The 12,388-nt window shown below is 40.5% G+C and overlaps 1 protein-coding gene across 2 annotated transcripts in view; it reads left to right on the top strand.

Moving 5' to 3' along the window:
* Positions 1-12,388, top strand: part of LOC115156178 (inactive dipeptidyl peptidase 10) — a 330,943-nt gene that overhangs the window by 161,716 nt on the left and 156,839 nt on the right. Inside the window, exon 1 of one of the 2 annotated variants that reach the window (XM_029703530.1) lies at positions 468-964. The exons of the other annotated variant lie outside the window; for it this stretch is intronic. Coding sequence (XP_029559390.1) covers positions 896-964 — 69 coding nt within the window. The 5' untranslated portion in view covers positions 468-895. Of the gene's footprint in view, positions 1-467; positions 965-12,388 lie in introns of those variants that run through there. 2 annotated transcript variants of the gene reach the window in all.

Here is a 12,388-nt window from a genome sequence, read left to right as displayed (position 1 = left end):
TTCACGGATTAAATATGTGGAACGAAACACACGCTGCACTTTGGTCCGCTCATTTTGACAACCGTGACATCCAGTCTCAATAATGCTTACTTTGTCATGTAGGTTATATGACAGTTTGGTTAAAAGTAATGGAGAAGTCATCAAACGTGTATGAATCCTTAACAGAGAATAATCAGAGGTCTCTATAGCATAATGTAATTTGTGAATGTCGGTGAACATAATATAATAGACCATCGGGAAAAAGACAGCTCCTGCACTTCTTTTATCCCATGTCAAGCACTGTGCCTACCATCATCAACTGTACACACACACTGGGAAAACTAGAAGAATGTACAAGCTAATGCTTCGCCTATTAACATTCTGAAATAGCAAAATATGTAAATGATTTGCTCATTTGAGCTCTTTGGGTCGTCATTCAATTTATATTATGTCAAACACGTAATCACCCCCACCCATTTTTACAGTGGGAACGCATCGGCATCAGATCACTCCGTTGCCCCATGCTCTCCTCCTCTCCTCCCCCTCCCAGTTCCTCACCACAGCCTCACCCTGGATCACACAGACTAGACGAGGACCGAGCAGTCAAGATCCCCTCGTTAGTCACTTGCAGACTGATAGAGGGGTATAGGCAGCCAGTACATTTTCTGTGTTTAGGCTACTTAATTCTGACGGCTGAATATTTTTTCCCTCTCTTGAACATAATGTGGAGAGACAAGTGTTCTCGGCAGACATTCGAAGACCTAGCATAATTCATTCGTGACGGACCCCATTGCTGCATGCCTCCTGTTTAAGATTCTGCCGTTTTGACTAATCCACGGGACAGTGGGATCCGACTACAGAGCATCTTTAGAATTCACAGCGAGTTGAGTCCAAGTTCTATTACCAGGAGTTTACCATGACAGCCACCAAGGAGGCGGCGCAGCCGAATCAGAGACAGAAGCCAGCGCCAAAGGATGATGAGGAGGTGGGCTTGCCAGTCTATCCATTTGCCAGGATCTGTGGTTAGGCTATTGAAGAGTTAATGAGCTCATTTCTATTTTATTATCATGTGTTCTCCATCAGTGTTACACAACTATGTGTCAAACGTATTTACTTTGTCTATTCTACAAGGTCAGTTAGGCTATATAATTATATAGTGTCCAAAATGTGATGTTGCAAATGAATGCCGGTTCTTGTGTGTGAGAAATAGGGGTCATATAACATCTGAATAGGCCTACTCTCTATCTTTTAGAACATGTTATATTCAGGAATATATTTCGTAGTCTACAGCAGGGGAGTGAAGGGATGTTTTTCACTTAGATTGTGGTTTAACTGTAGGCTATTAGATAGCCGGTGGCTTATTTACCCTATAGCTTTCTGTCCATGCGCTTATTTATCCTATGGCTTTCTGTCCATGCGCTTATTTACCCTATAGCTTTCTGTCCATGCGCTCCCAATCGTGCGATAATATTAAAAGACTTTAAGCACTTGCGCTGCATATATCGCTATTATATAAATTAGTGGCTCTGTATGAAGAGCTTGTCAGCGGTAATGCCCGAGAGCAATGAGTGCTCTCGTGGGAATCGTGAAAACTTGCACTGCCAGAGATAGATTGAGAGGGAGACGGCGCGGAGTGCGTGCTCGGCTCGGGCAAGATTGTAATTCAGCGGTTGCCTCCTGTCAGCTTGGTCAGTGCTATCATGGATCCGTGGGACGTCCCCACCCTAACCTAAACCTACCATTATCCTAACCCTTACCTTAACCATAACCCTTACCTAACCCTAACTATTTTCTGTATTTTGGGCATGCCAACCACAATTATCCAGGAGGCAGGCCTGACAATGATTATTGTCAGTATGTTCATGCAGTACAGATATCTCTCAGAGATCATGTTCTAGTCTGCAATGTTTTTGTTCGGCATCTGCAATGTTTCTAGTTAAACATTTAAACGAGTGACATCAGTGTCTGGAGGAATGGTTGGAGCGTTGCAACTTAACAACTAGCGGCTGGTCGGTGCATCAACTGTAATTATTGATATTGCTTCCCTAAATGTTTAAATAACCCCCATGTGCAGTGTGGCACCCGCAAAAAGATCTTACAGACCATTGCTATCCATCTTCTGTGATGTGGCCTGTGGTCTGTGGCCACCAGAATGTCAATTTTAAATGTCCGTTTTTGGTGTCACTTGCGGGGTCTTAAGAGTTTATTAAGCACCATGGACAGCACCCACAAATACTGTACCGCACCTCTCTGTTTCAGAGGGGTTGGGTTAAATGCGGAAGACACATTTCAGTTGAATGCATTCAGTTGAACAACTGGCTAGGTATCCCCCTTTACCTTTCCATTTCCCTTCAAATCTAAGTCTCCAAGCAATGCTCCTCTTGTGCTTATGATGTAGCTTGTATGTTCTTGAGATGAAGGACACACTGCAGTCTGAACAGAAACTCAACCACACTGTAATACATACCAACATCCTTTATCGTATCTCTGAAATGCTGTTTTGCTCTAACCTTGAAAACTTCTGCTTCGATTGAAGGATCTTGTGTCAGGGGTACCATTTAATTTCCAGAGTTCATTTAATATGAGATGAGATTTTGATTGGGCCTGTCTGGAGTGACAGTTGGACATGCAGGGTTTGCACTTTTGTGATTATTTAATTGGTTCCATTGCACCAGGCATGCTCAATCAAGAACCCCCCTACTTGAACCTAGGTCTGAGTAATTCATTCATGACAAACATGCAGTTTATATGTCACAGGATTGTAGTGACAGCAATGCCACATAGGCTATTTATGTCAGAGATTTCATGAGGCTCTCACTGACTGCACCTGACTCGCTGACAGCCCTAGCAGATCAACCATCCACAACATTTAATTAGTGCATTGAGAGATATACAAATAGGGAAGATGCAAATAACTTTTTTTATAATCTAGTTCCACTTCACTGTCAACTTTTCCATTCCCATTTTTCTTGTAATCATAACTGTTGCATGGGGATGGAGAATATTTTGATAAAGTGTAAAAAAATACTTCTTTATAAGCCACGCCAATCATATACATTTGTTTAGGCTTTGTAGTCCAGCATTTTGGATTTGAAATGATACAATGACTATGAAGTTAAAGTGTAGACTGTCAGCTATAATTTGAGGATATTTTCGTGTGAACCGTTTAGAAATTACAGCACTTTTTGTACATAGTCCCCGCATTTTAGGAGACCAAAAGTATTGGGACAAATTCACTTGTGTTTTAAAGTAGTCAAAAGTTTAGTATTTGGTCCCATATTCCTAGTACGCAATGATAACATCAAGTTTGTGACTCTACAAACTTCTTGAATGCATTTGCTGTTTGTTTTGTTTGTGTTTCAGATTATTTTGTGCCCAATAGAAATTAATGGTAAATAATGTATTGTGTCATTTCAGATTTAATTTTATTGTAAATAAGAATAGAATATGTTTCTAAACACTTCTACACTAAATGTAGATGCTACCATTATTACAGATAATCATGAATGAATCGTGAATAATGATGAGTGAGAATGTTAGACTCACAAATATCATACCCCCAAGACATGCTAACCTCTCACCATTACAATAACAGTGGTATGATATTTGTGCTTGTTCTCGCAAGAATGTTTCAGATGAACTATATATTTAGATTGCCCGCATTAAGTACACATTTTAAACCAACCAGTGATTTCTGTAAGGTAACAAGGTCAGATTGCACCTCTAACCGTTGGGGCAATGGCATACATACAGATTAATATTACACGTTTTTACAACCACGGGAGAGGAGAGGACAGGAGAGCGGAGTAGAGGAGGGTGGAGGATAAGGAGCGGAGAGGAGGACAGAGGAAAGGAGAGAGGGGAGGAGAAGAAGGTGAAGTGGAGAGGAGCGGAGCGGGATACTGCCAAATGGTTTTCAACTTAGCCATAAGACTAGACTGCCAACGGACCTGGGGAAATGCTACATTTCAAACAACATAATGTAGTTTACATGTAGTTAACACAGCCTCTCAAAGAAATCCACAATGATTGTGAAAACAGGCCTCATTTGTTCCTTATCCAATTATCAAAAAATGGAAGTACTAACGTAACAAGCCAACGACAAAGAAATCATTGTATGGTATGTTCACGCTGGGATCATTATCATTTGGTAACATGGATGAGCCCCATTTATAGATTAATCTTAACCATGCTTCCGGATTTAGATGTGGCAAATATAACAAACTTTTGACATATGTTCTTAATACACTGCTCAAAAAAATAAAGGGAACACTTAAACAACACAATGTAACTCCAAGTCAATCACACTTCTGGGAAATCAAACTGTCCACTTAGGAAGCAACACTGATTGACAATAAATTTCACATGCTGTTGTGCAAATGGAATAGACAACAGGTGGAAATTATAGGCAATTAGCAAGACACCCCTAATAAAGGAGTGGTTCTGCAGGTGGGGACCACAGACCACTTCTCAGTTCCTATGTTTCCTTGCTGATGTTTTGGTCACTTTTGAATGCCGGTGGTGCTTTCACTCTAGTGGTAGCATGAGACGGTGTCTACAACCCACACAAGTGGCTCAGGTAGTGCAGCTCATCCAGGATGGCACATCAATGCGAGCTGTGGGAAAAAGTTTTGCTGTGTCTGTCAGCGTAATGTCCAGAGCATGGAGGCGCTACCAGGAGACAGGCCAGTACATCAGGAGACGTGGAGGAGGCCGTAGGAGGGCAACAACCCAGCAGCAGGACCGCTACCTCCGCCTTTGTGCAAGGAGGAGCAGGAGGAGCACTGCCAGAGCCCTGCAAAATTACCTCCAGCAGGCCACAAATGTGCATGTGTCTGCTCAAACGGTAAGAAACAGACTCCATGAGGGTGGTATGAGGGCCCGACATCCACAGGTGGGGGTTGTGCTTACAGCCCAACACCGTGCAGGACGTTTGGCATTTGCCAGAGAACACCAAGATTGGCAAATTCGCCACTGGCGCCCTGTGCTCTTCACAGATGAAAGCAGGTTCACACTGAGCACATATGACAGACGTGACAGAGTCTGGAGACGCCGTGGAGAACGTTCTGCTGCCTGCAACATCCTCCAGCATGACCGGTTTGGCGGTGGGTCAGTCATGGTGTGGGGTGGCATTTCTTTGGGGGGCCGCACAGCCCTCCATGTGCTCGCCAGAGGTAGCCTGACTGCCCTTAGGTACCGAGATGAGATCCTCAGACCCCTTGTGAGACCATATGCTGGTGCGGTTGGCCCTGGGTTCCTCCTAATGCAAGACAATGCTAGACCTCATGTGGCTGGAGTGTGTCAGCAGTTCCTGCAAGAGGAAGGCATTGATGCTATGGACTGGCCCGCCCGTTCCCCAGACCTGAATCCAATTGAGCACATCTGGGACATCATGTCTCGCTCCATCCACCAACGCCACGTTGCACCACAGACTGTCCAGGAGTTGGCGGATGCTTTAGTCCAGGTCTGGGAGGAGATCCCTCAGGAGACCATCCGCCACCTCATCAGGAGCATGCCCAGGCGTTGTAGGGAGGTCATACAGGCACGTGGAGGCCACACATACACTACTGAGCCTCAATTTGACTTGTTTTAAGGACATTACATCAAAGTTGGATCAGCCTGTAGTGTGGTTTTCCACTTTAATTTTGAGTGTGACTCTAAATCCAGACCTCCATGGGTTGATAAATTGGATTTCCATTGATTATTTTTGTGTAATTTTGTTGTCAGCACATTCAACTATGTAAAGAAAAAAGTATTTAATAAGATTATTTCTTTCATTCAGATCTAGGATGTGTTGTTTAAGTGTTCCCTTTATTTTTTTGAGCAGTATATTTTCCTGTGGGAATAAAAGGGAATATGAGGGAGTCCGTGGAGAGTTCGGTCTAATCTCTGATCAGAGGTGGAGAGCAGGCCGAACATTTAAGCCCTGTTTGTCTGTGTGTTTGTTTTGGTGTCAGTGTGTTGGGTCTGTGTTTTGTGTCTGTGTGTGTGGTGAATAAACAGCATGTCTCCGTTACCCTAATCCACTCAAAGGCTGTTTTTCAGGATTAACCACATCACAAGATCACTGGCTTCAGATAGAGGAAGATGGGGTTGTGTTGTGTGTCTATGGCCCTATGTCCTCTCAGATATCCACAGGTGCATAGGGTGCGTGGGTGGGTTTGGAATTGGGGATTTGTTTTTCAGTAGTATTCAATGGGTAAATATATGTTGTTGTTTAGATGGGTGTTGGTGTAGACACATGGTTGTCTACTAATAATTCAATTACTTTTTTTTGTGTTCAGATGGGTTTCTGTTGGTGTGCCTAAAAGTTAAACCTATTTTAAAAGATGTTGATGTGTCCATACGGGCCAGGTTTGTGTCCTCTCCTGACATGGGTGCATATGCCTAAAGATGTGCCTGGTATTACTGTAGCTTAGTATGGGGGGTATATGTACCTTTCTCTCCCAACAATCTACATAAATCTCAATGACAAATTTGACCTTTTAGATAGATATGTACACCTCTAACTTATGAGGTCATACTTTACAACCTTAAAGTTATTCACTGGCACAGTAATTTGTTGCCTACTTACCGAGCTACAGTGAATTTAAAATAATTGCTTAGAGAGAGGTTGAAAATAAGAACCAAACTCCTGGAGCAGCAGACAGGGCTGAGGAACAAAAAGAGTAAATCAGTTGCATGAGCAGCCCTCTCAATCCAACTCCCCCTGGCTTTGTCCTTCATTCTTGCTCCTCCGTTCTCCCTTAATTCGCCCCTCGCTGGTAATTTTATAGCTCAGTGGCTGCTGGATGCCCCAATGTCACCTATGTCGCCCCCAAAAAAAACGTAAAGTGAGGGACTCTTAAAGTGCAGAGCCTGTGAGTTTGACTGTGCGTGTGACGACAATCTCCACTCAGACACATTCAGTTGTGTCTGAATGAGCTTACCCTGTGGATGGCTCCCCCATTACGATTTTTTTGTTCAATTTGATTTCTCTAGAATAGATGAAAAACCTTCTTTTTTTATTGGAGGGAAATAGCTCAATTCTTATCCACGCTTTGAGCATAATTTGACTACGAATGTAGTCAGCTGTGTCTAATTGGCTTCAGTTAAATTTGATTGCAGGAGAGAAAAAGGCTTTAGCACATACCGTGTAATTTCGACCGAATCACATTTTAATTTGCGGTTGTGGATAATTCATTGAGATAGTAAAAGCTGATTAATATAATTACTCTATTGTCCTGCATACGCTTCTGCGGAGGTGGTCTGGGCTAATATTCAGACATTATATGGTCTAATACAGATGATTGCATCCTGTGAATGGCTATGTCTCAATGTGACTCGATGTTGCTAGAAAACATTTTCTGTTCTATGCACGTCATTGACTCCGTCCGTCTTTTTACTAACACCAATATCGATATCAAAGTACACAAAAAACAATACAAGGGGGATTTGTTTTGGAATGAAATCATTGAGGGCTCGTATTTATTTTATATCTTGTTTGCTTTATAAACAATAAACATCACTTGGCATAGGAGATAAGAGAGTGAAGGAGTAGACATTCATAACAGATAATATGAACGCCATTGAGTGCAAACGTGTCATAGAGTTTAATCCCTTCTAGACACTTGACTTCAGCGCTAGACAATGACTATCACATGAAGCATCAAACATCGGTCATTAGAGCTCCGATAAACAAACAAGGAACCAAATAGGCCACCTATTCATTTGTGAATAGCACAGCTGCAACTCTCCATACCTACTGTGCTCAGCCACTCACATGAAAGAAAAACAGACTCGTAGATTGAGCTGTCTCACAATCAATGTTAAGAATTTAGTTTCATCAGGGTCCACTCATGTTTCCCTGTGTGTGTCATGGGCATGCTGGGTAGTGTAGTTTATACATTAGAGCCCCACTGTGGAGTATAGACAAGAATTCCAACAGTGGGTGAATGGCCTGTAGAGGTGATCAATGTCCATTTTTGGAGTAGCTTCAACTTTAACCTCCGCCAAAAACTCGCACTTCGTACAAAGCTGCTGTGTATCGAATGTCTTGGTCGCTTATTGGAACGTGTTGTCTGTTCTTTGGTCCCAAAAAAAGTGTTCTGTTTATCCACTTCTCTTTGATGCTTTAACTGTTGAAAGCATTTGTGAGGCGTAGACTTACATTGAGCAAGGTTCTGTGTTCTTGAGGCCAGTCATGTATGGACACCCAAGGTGTATATTACAGTAAACACGTGACAGGGTAATGTTGTGCTGTATGTTGTGTGGTGGTTTGCGTGGTGTTGTGATGTGATCATTGGCAAATGTTCAATTATCAGGGTACTGGTGGGTCTTGGGTACAGATGGATCAGATGCATGTCATTACAGAAATAACTTAAGGTGTTGTACTGTCTACTTTGAAGTAAAAACACTCTACAAAGAATGACTTATAGTTGAGCCATACTCTTCCAACTGTCATAGTCCTATAGACAAATCAGGAATCAGTAAACATTGAACTGGCTTTAGCAGATACTTTCAGTACATACAGTGACTTCAGAAAGTATTCACACCTTTTTACTTATTCCACATTTTGTTGCGTTACAGCAGGGCTGACAACTTTTGAAGAAAGCTTAGAGTGAGATTTGCTATGTGAATTTCATTGCCCACTGGCACAACACCTAGATGGGAAATGTTACTGTTTAAAGCGAATTTCCTACAATTCCATGCATTTTGACATGGCTTAGGCATATGACCAGGGTGGAAATAAAAAAAATAAAAACCACAGGTGACGTGTATTCAGAATGCTTTGAACACTCACAATTCGACAACTTTGTGACAATTAGATTTTTTTTTTGATTGCAGTCTCCTTGTCCATAGACTGCTTTCAAGGTAAAAACATAAACATAAACATTTTGTAATTTGGGTGAACAATCTCTTTAAAATAGGTCTGGAAGAAAATCCTGCTTGCTCTCCAAGAGGGTTGGCCTCCCCTGAAGTGCTGGGTGTTTGAAAATGTTCTTGTTATAACAATACAATACTAACATTTAATTTGATTCCTGGAGTATTTAATATCCAATGTTTATTTGTATGACTTATTCAAGACTGTCCATGAATGGCTGCAAAATTACATAGCCTCATGTAATTCATTTTCAAAGACAAGTAGGTATATCAGATTTCAAATATGTGATTAACTGGCAAAATTGGGAAGAAGCGGAATAATAAAATAAGTGTAGAGAATAGCAATAGTGTTCTTGCTGACAAGCAAATAACTACCATATATTTATCGGGGTGGCAGGTAGCCTAGTGGTTAGAGCGTTGGACTCGTAACCGGAAGATTGCAAGATCGAATCCCGGAGCTGACTAGGTAAAACAAATCCGTCGTTCTGCTCCTGAACAAGGCTGTCTTTGAAAATAAGAATTTGATTATAACTGACTTGCCTAGTTAAATAAAGGTAAATACATGTTTTGCCCATTTGTTAAAGAGTGAGAATTGTTCCACTGATCAGACTGAAACATAATGTAGGTCTGCCTTCTCGTCGTCACAGCCTAAACGGCAATCACCAAACGTAGGAACTAATGCATGTGTGGATTAAATCCACGTTAGTACATGCTGCCAAAAGGCTGCATTCTGCAATAGGGACGGGAGTAACAGCTACCTCGTTTTGTTGACAACATTGTACATAAAACAGAGCTACCATGCTACTGTTTTTAGAGTTTTATAAACTCAGCAGAGAATGTTCTCTCTCTCCATTCAGCTCCACTCTAATTTTGAGGGGCGTTTCTTTAAAACATGCATCAAATCCCCTTGAAACCTTACATATGCTTCAATGTGCCGCTGTTCACAGTGCTGTGGCAAGACAGGAAAATGATAAAGGTTCAGCTCGTGATGTTAAATTGCAGGTGCAGATGCTCCGATTTCAAAATGATTTGGAGCAGTTGAAAAGTTAACGCGCTGACTATACAATAGACAAATTAGAAAAATATAAGCAGTACGTTTTAATGCGTGAGATATGAGGTGTGCCGTGAGAATGTGAGGTCAAATGCATCTGTCTCATGACCAATACGTGAGAGTTGGCAGCTCTGTTACAGCCTGAATTTAAAATGGATTATGTTGATATTTTGTGTCAATGATCTATACACAATACCCCATAATGTCAAAGTGGAATTTTGTTAGTAGAACATTTCTGAAATTAGTAAAAAGAAAATGTCATCAGTCAGTAGGTATTCAACCCCTTTGTTATGGCAAGCCTAAACAAGTTCAGGAGTAAAAATGTGCTTAACAAATCGCTTAATAAGTTGCATGGACTCACTCCATGTTCAATAGTAAAGGTTAACATGATTTTTGAATGACTACCCCATCTCTGTAACCCACATATACAATTATCTGTAAGGTCCCTCAACCAAGTAGTACATTTCAAGCACAGATTCAACCACAAAGACCAGGTAGGTTTTTCAATGCCTTGCAAAGAAGGGCACTGATTGGTAGATTTGTAAAAAAAATCCCTTTGAGCATGGTGAAGTTATTAATTATACTTTGCATGGTGTATCAATACACCCAGTCACTACAAAGATACAGGCGTTTTTCTCAATTCAGTTGCCGGAGAGGAAGGAAACTGCTCAGGGATTTCACCATGAGGCCAATGGTGATTTTAAAACAGTTACAGAGTTTAATGGTTGTGATATGAGAAAACTGAGGATGTATCAACAAGAGCGTCTGCTAAATGACTAAAATGTAAAAGTAATACTGCAAAATAATGTACCAAAGAAATTCACTTTTTGTCCTGAAAACAAAGCATTATGTATTTTCAAGCAGGGTGGGGGCTGCATCATGTTATGGTTACGCTTGTCATCGGCAAGGACTAGGGAGTTTTTTAGGATAAAAATAAATGGAATACAGCTATAAGCACAGAAAAAATCCTAGAGGATATCCTGGTTCAGTCTGCTTTCCAACAGACACTGGGAGATGAAGTCACCTTTCGGCAGGACAATAACCTAAAACACAAGACCAAATCTACACTGGAGTTGCGTACCAAGACGAATTGCTTAGTTACAGTTTTTACTTAAATCGTCTTGAAAATCTATGGTAATAATTGAAAATGGCTGTTTAGCAATGTTTAGCAAATCAACTTGACAGAGTTTGAATAATTTTTAAAATAATAATCCAGGTGTGAAAAGCTCTTAAAGACTCTTAAAACGTGCTTCTACAAAGTATTGACTCAGGGGTATGAATACTTATGTAAATTAGATATTTCTGTAATTAATTTGCCCCAAAAATTTGAAAATGTCTAAAAACTTGTTTTCACTTTTTCTTGATGGAGTATTGGGTATAGATGGGTGAGAGATAAAAAAAACAATTTAATCCGTTTTGAATTCAGGCTGTAACACAACAACGTGTGGAATAAATCAAGGGGTATGAATACTTTCTGAAGGCACTGTATAATGCAAAAATAAGTAAGTTGGCCATTGTTATCTTTCCTTGAATTTTTGGATTCTGTCTTAATGTTTTAGGAAAGTTATTATCCCCTCCTTATGACTGTTTTATGAAGGCATCATGACTGGTTGCTTCAGGTAAAAGTGTGAACCAAATCCCAAGTCCTTTAGCCAAACAAACATTGACATTTCATATTTGATTCGTGTGATTAAAGCATGTAGAGTTTACAAAGCATGTATAGTCTACAATGATAAAGGGTATAGGATATGTGTGATGATTTCTTCAGATATGTTCAGCATGCTCTTGGGTAGATTTGGTCCTTAGGCGTGCTCAGACCAGCACAAATACACAAAACGCAAAACAGCTCAACATTGACTAGAATTTTAACGTACACTAATGCAATCGACTATATACCAATGTAGCGACCGATTATGAATCTGGAATAAGTAATTGAATGCGTCCCTACAAATCAGTTTGATACCCTCTTTGATTAGAGCGGTATGTAAATCATTTGAATTATGGATTTGAATGCACTGTGGCTACATCCCAAAAGGCACCTTATTACCTATGTAGTACACTCATTTTGACCAGGACCCATAGGGCTCTGGTCAAATGTAGTGCACTAGGGAAAATGGTGCCATTTGGGATACAGCCTAGGAAACCAGCATTATTACCACATTGGAGAGATGTATTGCCATTGTATCGTGTGGTACAGATTTGGAATTCAGAGTATTTTAAACAGTTGTTTACCACAGTTTTGATAGAACCATAAGGTATAAGAGCTCGGGACTCAGTTTCTACTAAGCTAACATATGGAATTGTTTTAAGATTTCAAGGATAATTTAGCTATTTTATTTTTTATTTTAGGACCCCTGTAAGTATATAAAAATGTTGTTTTAATTATTTGATGGAATGCATTGAATAACATATTCATACATGGCTAAAAAGTTTGGAAAAAATATATAAAGGAAGTATGTTTTGAAGTGTCTGTCCTATATCTGAGAGATATAAGAA

Source organism: Salmo trutta, chromosome 20 (assembly GCF_901001165.1).
Source record: "Salmo trutta chromosome 20, fSalTru1.1, whole genome shotgun sequence".
Taxonomy (NCBI): domain Eukaryota; kingdom Metazoa; phylum Chordata; class Actinopteri; order Salmoniformes; family Salmonidae; genus Salmo; species Salmo trutta.
This window is presented reverse-complemented; position numbering and strand designations above follow the sequence as displayed.